Source organism: Dryobates pubescens, chromosome 23 (assembly GCF_014839835.1).
Source record: "Dryobates pubescens isolate bDryPub1 chromosome 23, bDryPub1.pri, whole genome shotgun sequence".
In the NCBI taxonomy this organism is placed as follows: domain Eukaryota; kingdom Metazoa; phylum Chordata; class Aves; order Piciformes; family Picidae; genus Dryobates; species Dryobates pubescens.
In genome coordinates, this window is record NC_071634.1 from 7249488 (window position 1) to 7271630 (window position 22143).

At 44.9% G+C, this 22143-nt stretch overlaps 2 protein-coding genes across 2 annotated transcripts in view; both read right to left on the reverse strand.

The window, feature by feature from the left end:
• DOK7 (docking protein 7) overlaps positions 1–1787 on the reverse strand; it is a 50106-nt gene extending 48319 nt beyond the window's left edge. The window contains 2 exon segments of the mRNA XM_054172281.1: positions 1352–1496; positions 1499–1787. Of these exon segments, the coding sequence (XP_054028256.1) occupies positions 1352–1496; positions 1499–1600 (247 nt within the window). The 5' untranslated portion in view covers positions 1601–1787.
• Positions 1788–5704: 3917 nt separating this feature from the next.
• The window catches only part of HGFAC (HGF activator), a 42341-nt gene continuing 25902 nt past the window's right edge, over positions 5705–22143 (reverse strand). Inside the window, exons 9-14 of the mRNA XM_009910098.2 lie at positions 19638–19723; positions 18433–18673; positions 15347–15486; positions 13431–13571; positions 12029–12177; positions 5705–6051 (exon numbers count right to left, since the gene is read on the reverse strand). Of these exons, the coding sequence (XP_009908400.1) occupies positions 5881–6051; positions 12029–12177; positions 13431–13571; positions 15347–15486; positions 18433–18673; positions 19638–19723 (928 nt within the window). The 3' untranslated portion in view covers positions 5705–5880. The remainder of the gene's footprint in view (positions 6052–12028; positions 12178–13430; positions 13572–15346; positions 15487–18432; positions 18674–19637; positions 19724–22143) is intronic.

Here is a 22143-nt window from a genome sequence, read left to right on the forward strand (position 1 = left end):
AATAGACTACACTAGCACTCAACAAGTTTTCAAAACAATCCCCCTCATCTCTCCCCTTCAAACTTGGCTTGCTCATGTTAGAAACCCAGGCCCACATTCACATCCAGATACTTGCTCTAGGAACAGAAATTCATGCAGAGAAGCTTAACAGGTATTTAGTCAAGATACAGGCACTTAAGACACTAACTGTGGCAACTCAAGAATTAACTTTGAAAACCTTTAATTGCTAAGAAACCTTCAGCCTACCAGCAACAACCTCAAAATGATGCCATAATCCGTTCTGCAGCGTTGCAAGTCCACATTTTCTAAGTGTAAGCAACATTCCACTCTGAAAACACACACATTTGGAGCCCAAGTGCTTTCCTCCTTCGGAATAGATGGGGAAACCCGAAACCCACTTTCCCCTCTCCAGCAATACAACATCATCTCTGAACAACATTTCCAATTTCCCCTTCACAAGGATGGAAATTATTTTGGGGTGGTTTTTTGGTTTTGTTTTGTGGTGCCTTTTTTTTTCCCATTCAAAATGTCATTTTATTGTTTAAATTGGAGTGCTATTCTATGCCAAAACACTGCTCAAACTACCGAGCTCACAATGCCAGGGTTTGGGTTGTTTTGTGTTTTGTTGTTTTGTTTTACAGCCACCAATCCTTCTGAAATAAAACTAACAATAATAATAACAAAATAATAATGTAAGAATAAAACTAATAATAATTAAACTAATAATAATCGTCACACACAAAAACATTTGTATTTTTAACAGGAACCAAAACCTGAAACCTGAATAAAAATCACCTTTCCCACTGGCTTCAGCCAGCGCCTGATAACGAAGCGACTTAAAGCCTTCTCTCCAAAGCCAGACGCACAAACGCTACCCCCCGGGCACACGCCTCATGCCTCGGAGTTACCCCCGGTAACGTTCCCCGCCCTGAGTGCCCGGAGCGTTTCTGCAGCCGCTGCACGCCCTCGGGTGAAGGAAGAGGGGCCCCGAGCCCTTCAGGGCCGCCAGCCCGAAGCCCTAAGGAGCTGCGGAGCGCTGCGCTTCGTTGCACCTCGGGGGACCCGGCAGCACCGGTTCCTATTTTGGGCCTCCGGCTCCGCTGCCAGATAATTTATTCCCTACTCCCACTATTAAAATTAATAATAATCATAAACAAATAAAAATATTAAAGAGTGGAAACGGCTTGAGAAGAGCCCCGCCGAGGGAGATCTCCGGCGGCTGCTTACCCCCGAGGGAAGCGCCGTAACTCCCTGCCCCGGAGCCCCAAACTCCGGCCTCCCAGCTCCGGGGAAGTGGGGGACGGGCGCCCCGGCGCCTGCCTCCCCCGCTCAGGACGGGCACCCTTCTTACCTGCCACGGGGGACGGCTTGCGCAGCACCAGCCACCTATTCTTCCACTGCAACGAGAGGCAAAAGGAGAGGGTTAGCCAGGGTCGGAGCAGGGAAGAGCGGACTCTCTCCCCTCCTGGGAAAGGGGGTGTCGGTCGGGGACCCCCTGCCCCGGCCCGCCGCGGGACCGGGCCGAAGGGGCAGCGGGAGTAGGGACCTTTTTTCCATCTCTCAACTTGACGTGACCCTCCACCACCACGGAATCCGTCATCTTCAGTCATGATTCCGGACAGCTGCGCCCGGCTCGCTGCTCCCTCCCCGCGCTCTGGCCGAGGGGTCACTTTCAAAATAGCTTTATTAGGGCCCCGCACAGGCACAGCGAGCGGCGCCGGCGAGCGGCCAGCGCGGCCCGGCCCTTCCCGGCGCCCCCGGCCCCACGGGAAAGAGGATCCCGGGCAGTTTTTTACTGGTTCTTTATTCCCTTTTAAAAAAAAAATTATTAGTATTGTAGGGGGGGGGTGTGTGTTTGGTTTTTGTTTTTTTTTTAATTTTTGGAGGGGTTTGACTCGAGGGTGTCGGAAGCCGGAGACACAAGCCGAGACTCCCGGAGGGCAACAGCCGCCTCCGCCGATCTCATCACCCCCGGGCGCACGACCCCGGTGAAGCGCCGAGTGCCGCTCCCGCCACCCCGATCCCGCTCCGGGCTTTGCAGCTGACCGCCGGGGCAGCCCTGCGGCTGGGGGGCGGCGGAAAATCCCGGACTGGATTCCCTTCTTCGTCTGTTTCCGCGAGTCGGGTCCTGATGGACCCAAACAGCGCTTCCCGGCCCCCCGCTGCCAGCGGCTTCCTCAGAACGCCCACATTTCTCTTTCCAAAGTGTAATTACCGTTCCCCTTGGCTCTCTGAAGATATGCAGCCAACTATCCTGGATAAAAATACTCCTTTTTTCCTTCTTTCCAATGCAACTGTCACAAGATAACAACCCACTTACACCCAACCCAGAGCAGCTACAATTAATAGAATAAGATGTGTTAATGATGTCCTCAGATTCATTTCAACAAGAAATGGACTAATTAGAGTCCATTATTCTAAAAATACTCCTACTACATCTTTGATGGTAATTAGTTCTTCAGCTTGTTGGAGTTGTTTTTTAAATAGCACCACAGCACACTTTTGTTTCAATAGCATAATGAAAGGGTTTTTTAGATGTTTGCCTTTATTTCCTCCCTTTGAATCGGTCAGTTTGCATGAAATAACACATCACTTAATAAAACCATCCTTAAGTGTGTTTCATAATGAATTAGGGACATGTTGGTTCAACTGGCTTTAAATTCTAATTTCATTTCTGTATAAATGATAGGGGAAAATATTCAGATAAGTTTTATGAGGACTTATTTTAGTCCTCATAAATATCAGATTAGTCTTTGGAAGAGCAGCTGAGGGTACTGGACTTGCTTAGCTTGGAGAAAAGGAGGCTGAGGGAGACCTCATTGTTCTCTACAGCTCCCTGGAAGGAGATTGGAGCCAGGTGGGTGTTGGTCTACCTAGTACCAAGTGACAAGATGAGAAGAAATGGCCTCAAGTTGTGCCAGGGGAGGCTTATGTTGGAGAGTAGGAACAATTTCTTTGCTGCAGGACTGGGCGGGTGTTGGAACAGGCTGCCCAGGGAGATGGTAGAGTCACCATCCCTGGAAGTGTTAAAAAAATATGTAGACATGGCACTCTGGGACATGGTTTAGTAGCCATGGTGGTGTTGAGTTGATGGTTGGACTCTATGATTTTGAAGGTCTTTTTCCAACCAAAATGTTTCTATGATTCTATAAAATTTTACTAGTCAATTTAAGTTGGATTTTGATTTTTAACCCAAGGGATAAGCACTTAAAAAGAGGAGAAAAATACAGAGGATGAGTTTCCATGAGGTAATGCTCAACAGCAAGGCAGGAGGCAGAAGGTGGCTGGAGTGCCCTACAGGAATGTCACCAATGTCAGGGACATGAGAGGTCAGGCAAGGACCTTTCACTTAACCTGAACATTTACTTTCCACTCCTAGTCTGGGTTTGTGGATTGAATACAGTGCTGGTCACCTTAGAGCAAATGCTGTAATTAATGAGATTTAGTTCCACCAAATCAATGTGCTAACAGTGGACTGACGGTCTGCTTTGAGCCACAAATCAGTTTTAATACACACAAAGTATGACAGTATTGACTGAAGATTTGTCATTTAGACCTTTGAGGGTGGAAAATAAACTGCTTCACTTGTAAATGTTCAATATATTTAAAAAATATGCTTTATTGATGGCATTGGTGTTGAGCTTTAGTTGATTTATAGTGATACAAGCACTTAGTTTGAAAACAGGACAGCTAAAAAGCTCTAAACAAATTGTCACAACCACCAGGCTGAAACCTTTTCTACCAAACTGCCACCTTCTCTGCAGCAAGAGAAGGCTGAAAGAGTACACAGAACACAAAATGACCAGAGTAAAAGCATGCACAATGTGGATGGATATTAATTTCCAAGTGAAACTGAAGTTACAAAACAGATATGAATGTTCAGAGTGGCATAAGCCTTTGTGTGGAAACCTGTTCCAGATGAATTCCTTCCAAAGAAGAATAAATATTTCCTTCATGCTGATTTAGTACTTGTCTTTCAGCAGCAGGTACAGTCAGTCTGGTCACAGTCACATTCATTTCACAGTGCTAAGCAAGCCAGGCTCATACTGCTGATGGCCAGGAAGGCAAAACCAGACAGCAAGAGTCTTGTTTTGGAGTCGAGGCTCCAGAGGTGAATCTCAGTTTTTCAGTCTAGTGCTTAGTGCTTCAGAAAAAAACAAACTACAGAACTTCAATCTTACTGTTCACAGTATTGCTAGCTGAAAATCATAGCTAAGCTCTTACATCTGTCTGCTGGAAATTTCTGCAGCACTTGCATGGAAATGGGAGCATCACCAGCTGAAATTGATCCTCATGCAGAGCTTTTCAGATGCCTTTCAAACACAGGGAAGTGTTCATTTCGTTTCTCTAACCACCTCTCAACCAGCTGAACAACTCACAGAGGGACTCAAAGGTTTAATTCTAACTGTATACATAACAGGCTAAGTGCAAGAAACAGAAGGTAAACATTTTCATTAAACAGTTTACATCATTCATCTGGATTAGCATTGTTATATATTTGTACTGCCCCAAGTCCAGGTTTTGGTTATTTTTCCTTAGGAAGTTTCTTTTAACTGCAGAAATCGCTCACCACAACAAAGACACCCATGGAGACACTGCCAGTACTATAAAACAAAACATGTAGCTGAGTATCTAAGCACCACTTGAAAACTCTGTACCTTACAGCACAACTTTGCCTGGAACACTGAAGAGAATTCCAAGATGTCCAATGTCACAGGAGAAATACATTTCACATTAACACAGCTGACATGGCTAAAGCTTTCCTCTACTGAAAAGGAAAAAAAAAGTTGTAATTTTCCATTCTTCTTTATCAAATTAGATTTGTTGTTGTTGAATGACTCTCTGCTAACACAGCTGTCTCCACAGCCTCTAAACAGCTATATATTGTAATAAGTTCTTTGATTGTTCCCATAACAATTCCATGGACCGTGCCAACAAAGCCTGTGGTTTGTGATCTCACCAAATCTCCAAGGGAAATGTCAAGATGCTCTTCCAGCCTCCTTTCTGAAATATCTAAACAGTTGAACAACTTGTTGGTAAAACACCTAAGATATCTTTAAAACATTGTCCAATCCAAAAAAATATTTAGGTGAAGTATTTCCATTGCTGTCCCCAGGGTGAGGAGCAGCTCACAGGCTGCAGAAGGTCCTCACTGAAATCAGGTGCTTTGACTTCCAACACTTTTTCACTAAGAAACCTTGTTCTCTCAAGGAGGTTTTCCATCAGCCTTGCTGGAAAACTGCACACCAGATTCAGCAGAGCTCTCAAGCATGTTTCTGATTTTATGGCAGTGGAACATAAAGCTGTGCTTACATGTTTGGTTGAGTCAAAACCTAAACCCTCTGTTTTCCCCAGAACTGATTCGTCGCAGTTACCTGAGGAGCAGCTTCATCTGCGTTGTTCTATGGATGTCTCTCAACTTGAACTTCAAGAGATCACTTCTGAGGGGGAAGAGGGAAGAAATTTCATTTCTGTTGCTCCTCCTCTTTATTTTTTCTACTCATCTCAGCATACAAAGCCAATGTTGTTACAGGTCGGTTTAGGAGATGACAAGTCCACCAGAAACTGAACAAACCCATTCAAATCACTTTTTTGATGTGATCCATCAAGCAGACAAACAGTTGTAGACTTTGGTGCACTGTCTCAATGTGTTTATTAAACCCAATAAAGACACATGCAAGGAGCAATCCACAGCCCTAAAATTCTAGGTGGAGGATGCTGACATCAGATGTGGTAGGCCCACTTTTGGTGGCCTGGTTTGGAATTGCTAACAATTACCCTGACAAGCTTTCATACCAGCTTACAATAAAAACATTTATACCACTTCAATGAAACCAAAAGACTCCTGAGCCTCCTTCAATTGGCAGCAAGTTTAACTCTTCAGCTGGCTTTTCGGGGAGCTATTTTCTCATTGATCCACTTTACATAGTTCGTCACTCGTGTGTATACTCCGGGTTTGTTGACTCTGCCACAGCCATCTCCCCAGCTGATAACTCCATAGAGATAAGAGATTTCATTTTCCTCACAGGCCAGAGGTCCACCAGAATCTCCCTGTGTTAAAAGGAAGCACAGCTTCATAAAGTCATGGAATCAATAGGGTTGGAAAAGACCTCAGAGATCATCAAGTCCAACCTGTCACCCAACAACTCATGACTACTAAACCATGGCTTCAAGTGCCACATCCAATCTCCTCTTGAACACCTTCAGGGATGGTGACTCCACCACCTCCCTGGGCAGCACATTCCAATGGCTAACAACTCTCTCTTGGAAGAACTTTCTCCTCACCTCCAGGCTAAACTTCCCCTGGCACAGCTTGAGGATTTGTCCTCTTGTTCTGGTGCTGGTTGCCTGGGAAAAGAGACCAACCCCCTCCTGGCTACAACCTCCCTTCAGGTAGTTGTAGACAGCAGTAAGGTCTCCCCTGAGCCTCCTCTTCTGCAGGCTAAACAACCCCAGCTCCCTCAGCCTCTCCTCACAGGGCTGTGCTTGAGGCCTCTCCCCAGCCTCGTTGCCCTTCTCTGCACATGTTCAAGAGTCTCAATGTCCTTCTTAAATGGAGGAGCCCTGAACTGGACACAGGACTCAAGGTGTGGCCTAAACAGTGCTGAGTACAGGGCAGAATGACTTCCCTGCTCTTGCTGGCCACACTATTCCTGATACAGGCCAGGATGCAATTGGCCTTCTTGGCCACCTGGGCACACTGCTGGCTCATGTTCAGCTGGCTGTCAACCAGTACCCCCAGGTCCCTTTCTGCCTGGCTGCTCTCCAGCCACTCTGACCCCAGCCTGTAGCACTGCATGGGGTTGTTGTGACCAAAGTGCAGCACCTGGCACTTGGACTAGTTATTTTGTTAGAAAGCAGTCAGAATAAAAGATCAGTTTGGAAAGTCCTACAGCAAGAATGTTTGTGCATTCTCCCCGAAGCTGTTCAAGGCCAGATTGGATGAGGCCCTGAGCAGCCTGCTCTAGTAGGAGATGCTCCTGCCCATGGCAGGGGTGTTGGAACTGTTGGAACTTTAGGGTCCCTTCCAACCCAAACCATTATATGTGAGATTTAAACTAAAAGAAATGAATATGGAAACAGTGGTCTAAAGATCAGTGGTCTAATCATTATAGAAAGTTGGGGGTTTTTAAGTAATACCTCTAATGGTGGGGGCTTTTAATCCCATATCAAACAGAAGTATCAAAATACCAGATTCTGTTTAAAAATCTGAAATTCTCTTAGGATCAGACACCTAGTGAGGACCATGAGTGATCTGAGTCACTGCCAATGGCAGGCAGCAAGTCCTGGAGGCTACACTGAGTTGTAATATAGGCACTATGTGGAAGGATTATGTAAGGCAGAGACTATTTGGAGAATTTCTCAATGATGCTTATTGCAAATGTCAGAGATCATGAAAGTCTTCAAAGAAAGGTGTTGCATGCGTTCACACTTTTTCATGTGACTGTGGGATGCTATAATTTTATGTGGCATATGGATTTTTTTCTGTGTGTTGCATCTGATGCTGCTGGAGCATTTACCTTGTCAGTAAAAGCATAAACCAAACATAAGGGCAAACCAGTGTTTGATGACACACAACAGCAAAGATTAATTTAGAACACTTTTGCTTACTTAAAACCTTCCAAATACTCAGGAAAAGAGTTTTTTATTACCACTCTTAGCCTGTATTTCTACAGAAATGAAAGAATAGAATAGAATAGAATAGAATAGAATAGAATAGAATAGAATAGAATAGAATAGAATAGAATAGAATAGAATAGAATAGAATAGAATAGGAATAGGAATAGGAATAGGAATAGGAATAGGAATAGGAATAGGAATAGGAATAGGAATAGGAATAGGAATAGGAATAGGAATAGGAATAGAATTAGAATAGACCAGGTTGGAAAAGACCTTTAAGATCATCAAGACCAACCTATCACCCAACACCATCTAATCAACTAAACCATGGCACCAAGCACCCCATCCAGTCTCTTCCTAAACACCTCCACTGATGGTGACTCCACCACCTCCCTGGGCAGCACATTCCAATGGCCAATCTCTCTTTCTATGAAGAACTTCTTCCTAACATCCAGCTTAAACCTCCCCTGGTGCAGCTTGAGACTGTGTCGTCCTGTTCTGGTGCTGGCTGCCCGGGAGAAGAGACCAACCCCCACCTGGCTATAACCTCCCTTCAGGTAGCTGTAGACAGCAAATGGCCTCAAGTTGCAGCAGAGGAGGTTTAGGCTGGATATTAGAGAAGAACCTTCTTTACTGAAGGAGTTACTAAACAATGGAATAGGCTTTCCAGAGAGGTGGTTGAATTCCAATCCCTAGAGGTGTTTAAAAGATTGACAGATATGGTGCTAAGGGATGTGGTTTAGCACCATGCTAGTTGTAGGGGGCAATAAGGTCTCCCCTGAGCCTCCTCTTCTCCAGGCTAAGCAACCCCAGCTCCCTCAGCCTCTCCTCACAGGGCTGTGCTCCAAACCCCTCCCCAGCTTTGTTGCCCTTCTCTGGACACCTTCCAGCAGCTCAACATCCTTCCTAAACTGAGGGCCCCAGAAGTGGACACAGAACTCAAGGTGTGGCCTAACCAGTGCTGAGTACAGGGGCCCAGTGACCTCCCTGCTCCTGCTGGCCACTCTGAAATCAAGACAAGCACATAAATACTTGCGTGTTAGAAGCGAAAAGAAAAATGTGACTTTGTGCTGGTGAAAGAAGCCACCACTCCAGTTATTTGAGTCTAAGGAGAAGTACATTTTTCCCTGTATAAAAAGAAAATCCCTGGAGAGTAATATTGGCAGGAAAATGGTGTTGCCTTGAGGAGACCTCTGTGATAAATGAAGTCTTGCATCTGAGATCAATTTATTTCTCAGAGCCCTGCTTCGTTCTGCACAACGCGGCTCACCGATTTCCAGAGCAGTGCAATGATTTTTTTTCTTTACATATACATTTTTATTTTTTTTAATAAAGAAAAGTCTCCAAGAAAATCTTGTAAAAATAATCAAGCAGAACACAATATCTGCTTGGTGCTTCTTGGTCTTGAAAGATTCTTATAAATAACAGATGGTTTATAGCTTAATTTCCTAAGCGTACATTAGGAAAGCTCAGGGGACAGCTAGGTTTGTTGTGACATTAAGAGCGCCGCAGTATTTTTCCTTAGACCACACTGCAACAGGAGGCAAACAAAAAAAAAACTTAATTAAAAGTGATTGATTTAATTTAAATTAATTAAATCATCAATGGAGTAATTATTTTATGCTGTGAGCGCTGTTCTTCGGCAACATCTCTGACGCTACATCGCTGCTTCTCCGACACTGCAGCTCTCCAGAACGTTTGTCACTGTTCAGCTCCTCGTTCCTCCCCTCCACTGTCTTCTTTCTGCCTCTCATTCCTCATCACAGCATCACAGAATCACCAAGGTTGGAAGAGACCTCAACGATCATCAAGTCCAACCTGGCACCACAGACCTCATGACTAAACCATGGCACCAAGTGCCACGTCCAGTCCTCTCTTGAACACCTCCAGGGATGGTGACTCCACCACCTCCCTGGGCAGCACATTCCAAAGGCCAATAACTCTCTCTGTGAAGAGCTTTCTCCTCACCTTGAGCCTAAACTTCCCCTGGTGCAGCTTGAGACTGTGTCCTCTTGTTCTGGTGCTGGTTGCTTGAGAGAAGAGACCAGCTCCCTCCTGGCTACAACCTCCTTTCAGGTAGTTGTAGAAAGCAATAAGGTCTCCCCTGAGCCTCCTCTTCTCCAGGCTAAACAACCCCAGCTCCCTCAGCCTCTCCTCGTAGGGCTTGTGCTCAAGGTCTCTCACCAGCCTTGTTGCCCTTGCCCTGTTGCTCCCAGGGCAGGGAGCAAGGACCAGCTATGATGTCGTGTCTTCTCTCTGCACTTCCTGGGTGAGGAAAACTGAGCAAGCAAGGTGGCATCCAGTTCTCTGGCTAGAACAGACACTTGCAGCAAAACTGCAACCAGTTCTCAGCCCTGGACTGGAAAATGAAAAAGGCTGCTGCCATTTCATCCCTGACATCTTTCTTTGGGCTCTTCATGATCTCTATAGGAGTTCCAGTTCCAGCACAGCATATGTATTTTATTGCTTGCTTTGCTTAATCACACTGCCAACTATTAGCTATGTGCTGCCTGTTCTCAAATTTATGCTACTAGAACATAACCCTCCTACTTCAAAATCACAGAATCACAGAATGTTAGGGGTTGGAAGGGACCTCGAAATCTCATCCAGTTCAACCTCCCTGCCAGAGCTGGATCACTGATACCAGATCAGACAGGAACACATCCAGGATGGTTTTGAATATCTCCAGAGAGGGAGACTCCACAGCTCCCCTGGGCAGCCTCTTCCAGTGTTCTGTCACCCTTACAGTGAAAAATATTTCCTTATGTTTCTATGGAACTTCCTATGCCTCAACTTCCACCCATTACACCCTGTCCTGTCGTCAAACATCACTGAGAAGAGCCTGGCTCCATCCTCTTGGCACTCACCCTTTACTGAGGATAAACTCTGAAAGGTTTATGTAAGGAATAATCTGAGCACTCATTTAAGAAATTAATCTCATCTATCACCACAACAACTCTGCATCCTTATATTCAGACCCAGGATGTGACTCAATTCAAAGAGATGCAAAGTAGCAAGAGCATGAGTTCATTCCATGAAGGACTGAAGCCAGGAATCTCTGACTGGTTGCTTTTCTACACCATTAAACCCCATCCACGATAAGTAATCTCAGCTCCTTGCTCCTCCAAACCTCACTCCTCCCCAGGTATCCTTATTTCAATTCAAGCAGCAGCTCAGAGACTTGGCTCCACACAGGTACACATTGGTTGGGCTGCCAGCACATCCCTGCCAGCTGGCCAGCCTACCATTGCCATCACACTGCAATCTCAGCCAGGAGCTAAAGCAACTCACCCTCCAGTGCATAGCCACCATCTTTTATGAAAGCAGGAGGAATATAACACCCTGGAGGGTTGATTTTTTTTGCCCTTCTGTAGAACCTAACTGACACTGAATAGGTTAAAAAAACATGAAGGTGGGAGCAAACAGTGCAGCCATATAAACCAATAGAATAAACCAGCACCAGGTTGGAAGAGACCTTCAAGATCATTGTGTCCAACCTATCAACCAATTCAACCCACCTAATCAAGTAAACCATAGCACCAAGCACCCCATCAAGTCTCCTCCTGAACACCTCCAATGATGGTGACTCCACCACCTCCCCAGGCAGCCCATTCCAATGGGCAATCACTCTCTCTGTATAGAACTTCTTCCTAACCTCCAGCCTAAACCTCCCTTGGTGCAGCCTGAGACTGTGTCCTTTTGTTCTGGTACTGGGTGCCTGGGAGAAGAGACCAACATCTGACTGTCTACGACCTCCCTTCAGGTAGTTGTAGACAGCAATAAGGTCACCCCTGAGTCTCCTCCTCTCCAGGCTAAGCAAGCCCAGCTCCCTCAGCCTCTCCTCATAGGGCTTGTGTTCCAAACCCCTCACCAACTTCGTTGCCCTTCTCTGGACTCATTCCAGCAAGCCAACATCCTTCCTAAACTGAGGGGCCCAGAAGTGGACACAGGACTCAAGGTGTGGCCTAACCAGTGCAGTGCACAGGGGCAGATTGACCTCCCTGCTCCTGCTGGCCACACTGTTCTTGATGCAGGCCAGGATGCCATTGGCCCTCTTGGCTGCCTGGGCACACTGCAGGCTCATGTTCAGCCTACCATCGACCAGTACCCCCAGGTCCCTCTCTACCTGGCTGCTCTCCAGCCACTCTGACCCCAGCCTGTAGCTCTGCATAGGGTTGTTGTGGCCAATGTGCAGAATGGATGTGTTAAATCTCATGCCCTTGGATTCTGCCCATCTGTCCAGTTTCTTTTCTTTAGGACTATTTCTTTAGAAACACTTTTTTCTTTTCTTGTCTTTTCTTATTTTTTAGGAGCACTGTAATGTCAAAAGTAAGCACTGTGATACTGCAGCATTTCTGGCAATGACAGACATTGATACTCTCTGCCCAGGGATGACTCACAACATTACCTGACAAGCGTCAGATTTGCTGTCGAAGTAGCCGGCGCAGAACATATTTTCAGTCATTTCTGCTCCATAAATTTCAGGGCTTCTGCACTTCTCCTCGGAAATAATTGGAATCAGTGTTTCTTGCAGGACATTTGAATAGCCAGATATATCTTTAAAAATTCCCAGAGAGGAAAAAAAAGAGTCATTTTTTTAATGGAATGTGAAGTAAGACAGAAACGCAGCGTGCAATACAATATATAAACACACTTAACACCTCATAATCATATTCCTGTTGTGGATCTCTTTAAAAGACACTAATTTTCCCAGTGATCAAATCACTATTTGCTCCTCCAGTCAGACTCCATGCCCTTTAAAATAAGAGTATGTCATGCCCAGACAAAGGCAGAATCCACTTTGGATTCTCTTATTTCCTAGAGACTGAGGAAACCATCCCCTCTTTCTGGAGATGACATTAAATCACTGATTTATCCAAAGCTCCATTACCTCTTTTTGCCTTTAGACTACACATTCAGACCAGGACAACATCTGCTCATCTCTTAGAAAAAGGAGGCAGCCCCCTCCCCCATTCTTCTCTATACAGGTCTCTGCTATTGCTATACCAAAGCAGTTTGACCAAGGCTTATAATCCAGAAATTCTTCATCCAAAATGATGAGATGGGCTTGTTCACCTCACTCAAGAAACCACTTCTTAGCCCAAAGTCTCTCCAGCTTTCTGCTGAAGATGTTTCCAAAGTTTCTTCCTGGCAAAGATAAAGATGTCCTCCATGGCAGACTAGTAAATTGATTGTGCTTGGTTTGCAGTCTTTAATATCTACCTTGGGAAATCAGGGGTAGGATTCACGAAGAGAGGCTGAGGGAGCTGGGATTGCTTAGCCTGGAGAAGAAGAGACTCAGGGGTGACCTCATTGCCCTCTACAACTACCTGAAGGGAGGTTGTAGACAGGCGGAGGTTGGTCTCTTCTCCCAGGCAGCCAGCACCAGAACAAGAGGACACAGTCTCAAGCTGTGCCAGGGGAGGTTTAGGCTGGATGTTAGGAAGAAGTTCTTCATAGAAAGCGAGATTGGCCATTGGAATGTGCTGCCCAGGGAGGTGGTGGAGTCACCATCACCGGAGGTGTTTAGGAAAAGACTGGATGGGGTGCTTGGTGCCATGGTTTAGTTGATTAGATGGTGTTGGATGATAGGTTGGACTCTAACTCAAAGATCTCTTCCAACCTATTCTGTTCTGTACATCTAAAAGCAGGAAGTGACTCAGGAAGTCCCTTGGAAAACATTTTACCGCACCCTCAGTTGCATAGCATATGCTCGAGCATTATGCTTTGAGGTATTTTATGTTTTAATTACTATCATGTTTTAATGACTATCAGGTTTTAATGCAGACACCAAGCCCCATTTTACTCACTCTCATGCTTGTGTCCCCATCCAGAAATCTGACATTTGAACTGCTCAGGGAAAACAGTGTCACTCTCTGGCAAGCAGATGGGCTGAACAAACTGGGACTTGACAGCACAGCGTTGGCCGTTCTTCTTCAGCTTAATCAAAGCTGCAGAACAGAAAATATAGGAGGAATCAAGTAACTGTTCCCTTTCTTAAACAGGATTGGCAGCAATGGGTCTCAGATATAACTTTAATTATCCCCTAAGCCGCTCTTAATTAAGATATTTCAGTTGAAGACAGACAGACTCATCTCAACAGCACCTGATTTCACAGCAAATTGAAGGCTGAAGCATTCAGCTACTCCCCTTGTGGGAATATGTATTTTTATGCTGCATTCACAAAGCTGATTTGGCTTCACTGCCTTTGTGGAGAAGGGGGAAGACAGAAAACACGTATGTCTCCTGCCACCTTAAATACCAGTGGCATATCCACAGCTTCCAGCTGAAACAAGTGGCATCTGCAAGTGCTCACTGCTTCTGAAAGCCTGGCCACCTGCCTAATTCCTATGTGATTTACAAAATCAATTACTGCAAGAGCTGGTGTATTTTGTGCTCTCTTTTTACCGAGTTCATCAAAACTCAAGACCTTGAAAATGAAGGAATTAAACAAAATAATAAATCATGATATTTCCAAACCAAGCTTCTGAAAGCTACAAAGAATTAGAGAAGGCACACACCTTTTCCTGTCCTCTCATGAGGCTGAAGAGAGTGTAAATATTGACCTGTGCACATCAGGAGCTTGATGTGGAAAGAATATGTCCGAGGTAGCAGAAATGTTGGCTTCTCTGTAGCAAAACCCCTGTGTTTGGCTGTGTTTGGCAGAAGAGGGGGTTTGTGGTTGGTGTAACAAGGAGAGCACGTTGTGTTTGGGCACACTGCTCAGACAGAGCTGAGGTAATGTGGATGGCACTCCTTAGAGCCTTTAGGAAGCTCCAGGTTTTCAGAGCACAGCTGTGTCCAAAGCAAGAGATGCCCTTGGATAGCTTTGCTTCTCTGCTGACTGCATTGTTTGGCCTTTGTGGAACATGTAAAGAGAAGCTCACAGGCTGAGAAGCCCACACAAAGTGTGCTCCAACGCTGAGCATCTTGCTCTTCCCACCAACTCTGCCTGTTTCTGAATCCCCCAAACTCTGTGAGCAGACACTCAGGTGGCAGTTTGTTTCCTACAGAAAAGCATTTTCAGCAGGACATCTCTTCTGCTGCACCGGTAGAAATCACTGACAGGGAAGAACGTGCTGCTGTCTCATTGCCATAGACAAAGTGGTCACCCAACTTGCTGCCCCAGGGTGATGTGCCACCTTCCACAAAAGCAGATCAGAAAACAAACAGCAAGTTGCTGTTCCATGGTCGTTCTGACCAATATTTTAAGGTCAATCAGAAGGGAATTTAGCTTTTGACTGTGATGCAGCTGTTTTCAAATCTCTCTCGGTGTGAAAAAATGATTCTTGGTGGCATAGATGGTCAGAGCAGATGGGGCTATTATGTTCATCTCATCAGATCCTCAGTGCAATGCAGACAACAGAATTTCACTAAGTAATTCCTGCATCAAGCCCACGGTTTCTGGTTCAGCTGGAAAAAAAAACCATAAATGCCTAATCCCACAAAGACTTGAAGTGGTGGATGAATCTGCTGCACATCTTGGAACACTGCTGCAAAGGCTAATTATCATAATTATTTTAAATCTGCAGTTTATTTCTCATCTGAATTTGTCTAGCTTTCAGATGCTCTCTTAACTCTGACAGCAGTAAGAATGCTCCGTGCTCAGAAGCCTCTCCTGCTATCTGTGACTCTACCACTACGAAGGCAGTTTTTAACAGGTCAGCTAAACCTGACATTAAGTGCAGCAAGCAGAAAACAAAACTGCAAGTAGAAAGTGACTCACCAATGTCATGTTCAGTGGGGTTGAACACAGAATACTCAGGATGCAAGATGTATTTCTCTATTTCAAACGTTTGCGTTACGTCAGTTGTTTTATTAAATATATGCTGACCCAGAACAACTTTAATGGTGGATTTCAGTGGACTGTAACACAAAGAGAGAATAAGGAATTCTGTGCTTAGCAGGACAAATGAAGAGCAGTTTCCAATGGCTGTGTATTCCATGAATGGTTATAACCTCAGTCCCCTCCCCCCCCCCCTCAGTCATGTCTGTTATTTACCCTTTCATAATGCCCTGACCTGATTCCCAAGCTTCCAACCTACTGGAAGGCCTAACATCACAGTGAGTCCCAGGCTCTCTGGGGCCTGGTTATCCCAATTAAGGGCTGCTGCTCCTTGACAGAAGGCAAAGGCAAGCACAGGCACAGCTGCCCAGCTGCTGTCTGGCTAACAAGAATCTTTAGGGGCTGTAAGCACTTCTTGATCTAGAAACTTAAACTGAGTCAACTCCAGTCAGACTTTCCTGATGAGAGGAAGAAATGAGGGTCTCAAAGAGATCTCATTTCTCTGGAAAACCAAGCTTTTACAAGTATTACAGGCATGGGTCAAGATTGTAAACGTGCTGGCAAGCTGACAACTCAGGAACATTTTGGCAGCTTCCACCTGAGAGCTATTAGCGCTTCTGCTCTGTCCAGAATCAAAAGCAATCTGTAGCTGGAAGGTCCTAGCAGCATACCACTCTAATGGGAAAATCCTGCTCAGAGGAGAACACAGTTTTGGTAATCCACACCATCTTTTACACCCATTGTGTGTTTACCTTATAAAGGCCACAAACCTCTTCTATCCAGTGTCCCAGGACAGACAACTAATAAGAACCAGTATAACAGTTGGGAAGAGAGAGACATTTGGGAATAATCAGGAAGTGACTGGAAATACAATAAACTCTCTAGCTATGAAAACAACAGAATACAAACTTCACTCCTTCTTTAGCAACGATTAGATCTGCATGTTGCATAACTCTACATTGAATGTTGTTAGCAAGTGCCTTCAGCAGCAGAGCACTCATCTGTTTTGTCATGCAGTGCAAGCAGTAGAAGAGAGCTGCTGTCATGCATCATGAGCAGATGCAGAGCGCTCAACATCGTTGCAGTTTCCCTTTTTGTGCTGCTGAGCATCACCAACACCCATCAGATACAAAAGCACTGCGAAGTCTTCTCTAGTACTGAGCATGAAGCGATCACCAACAGTTACGTACTAGGAGGAAAGAGATTCTCAGTAACTGCAGCAACCCTGCAACAGTTACTGTGTTTGTAATTAACCAAGGAAAGGGTGAAGTTTAATTTTTTTGTGACTGGGGAACAAACAATAGAACTGAGAAAGGATCTCATAAATGCATGGAGGTCATGAGGATGGGGCTGGACTCTTCTCAGTGGTGGCCAGGGATGGGACAAGGAGCAATGGGCACAAACTAGACCACAGGAGGTTTCACTTGCAGCTAAGAAAAAGCTTCTTTACTTTGAGGGTGCTGGAGTCCTGGAGCAGGCTGCCCAGAAAGGTTGTGGGGGTCTCCTTCTTTGAAGACATTTAAAACTTGCCTGGAAATTGTGATCCCAGGCAAACTGATCTGGGTGAACCTGTTTCAGCAGAGGGGTTGGATTAGAAGATCTCCAGAGGTCAGTTACAACCCTCAGCATTCTGTAATTCTAATATGTAATGGCAGGATTTCCACAGTGTCCTTGCAGTGCTAAACCAACCCCTTTAAAAATCAGATTGGGGGCTGTAAACCAGTGTGGAGGTTCACTTCCCAGGATAGTATTTAGAGCAGATTTTAAAGGCACTGAAGGGTTATGGAACAGGCAAACCCAACCCAAGTGAGCAGCACAGGTATCTATTGTCGCCTAGTGGAAACCCATTGAAATTGTGGCTCCCAGAGCTGCTAAGCATACAGAAGAGTGCAAATTACAGTGCAGCAATTATGGAAAAATCTCTATGTACCAAACCACCAGCTGGAAGTGGGTGGAAATGCCCTGAATAGCTGCCAAAGTTAGGAGCTATTTCACAACATTTGAAAAACAAATGCGTTGTGGCTCGAGCTCCGAATGCTTCAGTGCAGCACTCGCAGTGGTATTATTAGCTCCACAAGCTAGCAGTGCATGTAGCCTGGCATGAGGGTTTCTGTTTCTCTTGGCTTCTTTACTATGCAAAGGAGCAATGGGTATGAAATGATGTAATATTTTTTTCCCCATCAAGGTGATCAAATTGAAAGCAGGGGAAGTGTTCAGCAGCTGTAGAAAATGAAGCCTTTGGAATAAAGAGCATCCTAGAGTCGTATCTTCTTTTTTCACTCCAGTGTCCTCCATCTGGAGGACAAATTAAACTTGAAAACCCCCAAAACAATTCTCAAGGAAATCAGCCTCAAAAAATTTATGAGTTCAGGCCTTCCCTTTGGCTTTTTATGATGCTCAGCCTGCTGTGTTTTTGTCAACCGACAGTGATTTATTGTCTCTAATAAATCATTGCTTGGCTGTCTCAGCCTTTCTGAACAAAACACAGCAGTGAGCATAGTTATCTCTGTTACATCTCAAAGCAGGCATAAATCTTCAAAAAGGTAACTGAGAAGAGGAGAAATATTTATATCACCCTGCAGATGCCTGCACATGCAAGCTCCCATACTGTTTCCTGCTCTGCCCTACCTTATTCCTTCAGTGGAGCCATTTAGCTTCTTTGAGAATCCTTAAGGAACATAGAATCCTAGAATGGCTGAGGTTGGAAGGGACCTCAGAGATCATCTACTCCAACCTCCCCACCATGGGCAGGAACACCTCTCAATCAGACTTGGCTGCTCAAGACTTCATCCAACCTGGCTTTCAACACTCCCCAGGGAGGACAACATGCTCAGGTTTAGGAGATAATAGGGCTCCAAGCCACTTGCTCTCCTGAGCAAGCACCCAAATTGCCAGGAATTCCTTTTGAAATGTTAGTCTTTCCTAACCCCATCTTCTTTCTCACTTGTTTCAGTCCAGGTTTGATGTCAGACACAAGCTGAAGGTGACTACGAGGGGGAGAGGAGCTGCTGTCAGGGTGCATTTACCTGTTAGCAAAGCAGTGTGCTGCCGACACAACCCAGCAAGTCTGAATAAGGCTTCCACCACAGAAACTCTCTCCAATATATATAGCTGCTGTCCAGGGATGAGATCCAGGCAGAGATGAAGATCCCCCAACAATCCTGGGTCTCACGAAACTTCTTTTTTTGTGTCTTCTCCCACACGGCCTTTTGGTGACTGCGTAGGTATCTACAGTGTCTGGAGTTGGTGGCTTCCTTTCCCTGCTTGCTAAGATATAAAGGGATATGGCATCAGACTACAAATCCTTGTGATTTAGAACTTTCACAGAGGTCTGTAAAACAGGAGTTCAATGAAATGATCATTAAATATTCACATACAACTGAATCTCATTCAGTTCCTCGAGGGAGATGCAAGATCGAAAGCCCATTCCCAGCACTGGCTGGGTGTGTGCCAGTGTAAATTAAATGCACTTGTGAGCACACCCAGACACTGTTCCATTTACCAGCACAAATGTAACCTTCACTACTTGAAGGGGGGCACAGCAGATTGCATGATACATCACATCTTCCCTTTGGGATCCTGGACTGAGCCGTGCCTTTGCAATGGCAAGGATTAGGATGCTCATGTTAATGTCATCTACCAAATGCATTAAGGGAAACATAAAACCATCAAAAGGAAATCAAAGGGCCACTTTATAAACTGGCTTTGCAGTTGAAAGCTCTCTGCTAAAGGTCAGCTTCAACATTAACAATGGTTAGGCATTAATTTAGGGGAAGAGCAGAATTTATAGGTTTGGGAATTAAACGCCGTCTCTCATACATCTTCAGGATCCAGTCCTCTCTCTGCTCACAGACCCCATTCACTTCTCTGGGCCCCTAATTCCCTGAGTGGTGACAATTTGTACCAAAGCATCAATCATTTCTGACGCCTTGCATGTTCTAGCAGAAAATTTGGTGGCATTGGGATGATTGCGACTGAAAGCAGTAGGGTGACACTGCTGTTACTGCAGAACAAAAATCACAGATTGTATCACAACTGAAAACACACCAAAAAAAAAAGCAAAAGAAGCAAAAAAGAAGCCTGCTATTGTCATTTAATTTACTGCAAACAGTACAAGATTCAACAGCAGAATGTTTAGAGTCACGCAGTGAAAGCTTCTTCTAGTATCAGTGAATCTGCCTCCCTTCACCCATAACATGGTGTGATGGATTTTAAGAGAGCCTTTACATACCACAGGATGGAATGTCACAGTACTCCCAGGACAAACTGTGGTCCTTCATGATGTAACACCAGGGCTTCTCATCCTCATCTGGATTTCTAATTCATTCAAGGGGACAGTGAATGACAAGCATTAACCACAAGGTTGTTCCAAGCTCCCCAGAGGTTTTCTGCTCTTTCCTTTTGCACCATGCAGAGGACTGACAGGACTCTCTGCTTCTGAGCCATCTGACAAAGCACTGAAGCAGCTGCTAACTGAATTCTTCATGCTTAAAGCCAAGCAAGTCTAAGGATCTCTAGGACCTGAAATGCAGACACATGACTAAACACCTGTAAAATTTGCCTACCAGTATTTGGATGTGTGTGCACATGGTCTAAATACAGCCCACACTGAAGTGCTTTAGCAGCTCTCAGCTCAGCTATTTTCAGGACTAAATCCCATGGGGAAAATTCCCAATTGTAGATTTTGTTTCATTTTTTCTTATTCTATTTTTTTTTTAAGTGAGGAAATTCCAACACAGGTAGGTTCATAGAAAATCCATAACAAGAATTCCTGGCAAAAACAAATCTGGGAAGCTGAGGTTCACGTTCCCTGGAGAGTCTGAGGAAATGAAAAACTGCCTCAGGAAAATATTGTATGTTTTAAAAGGGAGGAAAAACCAAAAAGAATAGCAGAAAAGTTTAACCCTCTCTTACTTTGGTGTTAAAACAGGTTTGGGGTTGATTCCATTAGTATTTCCCCATGGTATAGATATAGATAGATTTAGATATATATATATATATATACACACACACATAGAGAGAGAGAGATGGGAGAGATGAGAGGGAGAGAGGAGAGAGATGGTAGAGATGAGAGAGGGATGGTAGAGAGATGAGAGAGGGATGGTAGAGAGAGGAGAGAGGGATGGTAGAGAGAGGAGAGAGGGATGGTAGAGAGAGGAGAGAGGGATGGTAGAGAGAGGAGAGAGGGAGATGGTAGAGAGAGGAGAGGGAGATGGTAGAGAGGAGAGAGGGAGATGGTAGAGAGGAGAGAGGGAGATGGTAGAGAGGAGGGAGATGGTAGAGAGATTAGATATGGATATATCAATGCCTTATAAATAAGCAGAAATTTGCACAGATTACTCCTCCAGGAATACAGGGAAACTCTGAAGACCCAGAAAGATCTCCAGCAGGCCAAGAAAAATAGACAAGGAAATTCAGGACTCCGGATGAACAGTAATTCTGCTTCAGCTGGGTTTATCAGAAGCACTCTCTCTTATTGTAAGGCTCTTCAGCTTTTTATTTTGTGTTTGGGTTTTTGTTGTTTTTTTTTTTATCTGACTGCTCTTCAGAAAAAAAAAAAAAGGGGGGAAAAAAGGGAAAAAAAATATATATTAAAGCACTTTCAGATTCTCAGAACCGAAGATGCAACACAGGTTGAGTCATCTTCCGCCAACAGTGTTTCTAAATTAGACTGTTTGAAGAAGCAGCTATCTGCAGGATTATGTAGTGTGGCAGAGATATCCCCAGAAATTGTAACAAGCTGACAAAAAAAAAAAATAAAATAAAAGTGAAAAGCTGCTTTTTCTCAGCTCTACAGAACATGGAACACGTCAGCTTCTACACCATTTTGTTCTGTGCCTTGCAGCTCTGCAAGTGAATACTGTGCTGAAATGATGCAAATCAAAGGGGAATGTTTTGTCCAAGCATAAAGTATGTGCCCAGTAAATTTCCTGACTGTGCAGGGACACTGTAAATCTCCTACCTGAGTGCTTGAATCGGGACCAAGCCTTGGAAAGCAAGCCCATCTGGATTAAAGGTGGGTGTAGAGACTGCTTTTCCACAGGATCACAGAGCCACAGAGGTTGGAAGGGACCTCTGGAGAGCACTAGTCCAACCCTCCTGCCAGAGCAGGTTCACCCAGAGCAGGTTGCACAGGATGGTGTCCAGATGGGTATTGAATGACACCAGAGGAAACTGCCCCACCTCTATCTCTGGGCAGCCTGTTTCAGCACTTCACCACCCCCAAAGTAAAGAAGCTCCTCCTCATGTTTAGATGGAACTTCCTGTGCTCAAGTTTGTGCCCATTACCTCTTGTCCTGTCACTGGGCACCGCTGAAAAGAGCCTGGCCCCATCCTCCTGACACCCACTCTAGGTATTTAGAAGCATTGATGAGTTCCCCCCTCAGTCTTCTCTTCTCCAGGCTAAAAGGCACCAAGTCCCTCAGCCTTTCTTCCTATTATTAGTTTATGCTAGATAGAGAAGAGCTTTTTATCATCAGACAAATTAGGAAGTGCAGCACATTCTGATTTTCCTGGTCTAACATCCATAGGGGGGAAAAACCAAAGCAACCAAAACTTAGACATCAACCAGCATCACAGAATCACAGAATGGCAGGGGTTGGATGGGACCTCAAAAGACCATCCAGTCCAACCCCCCTGCAAAGGCAAGATCACCCAGTATAGCTCACACAGGAATGCATGCAGGTGGGTTTTGAAAGTCTCCAGAGAAGGAGACTCCACAACCTCTCTGGGCAGCC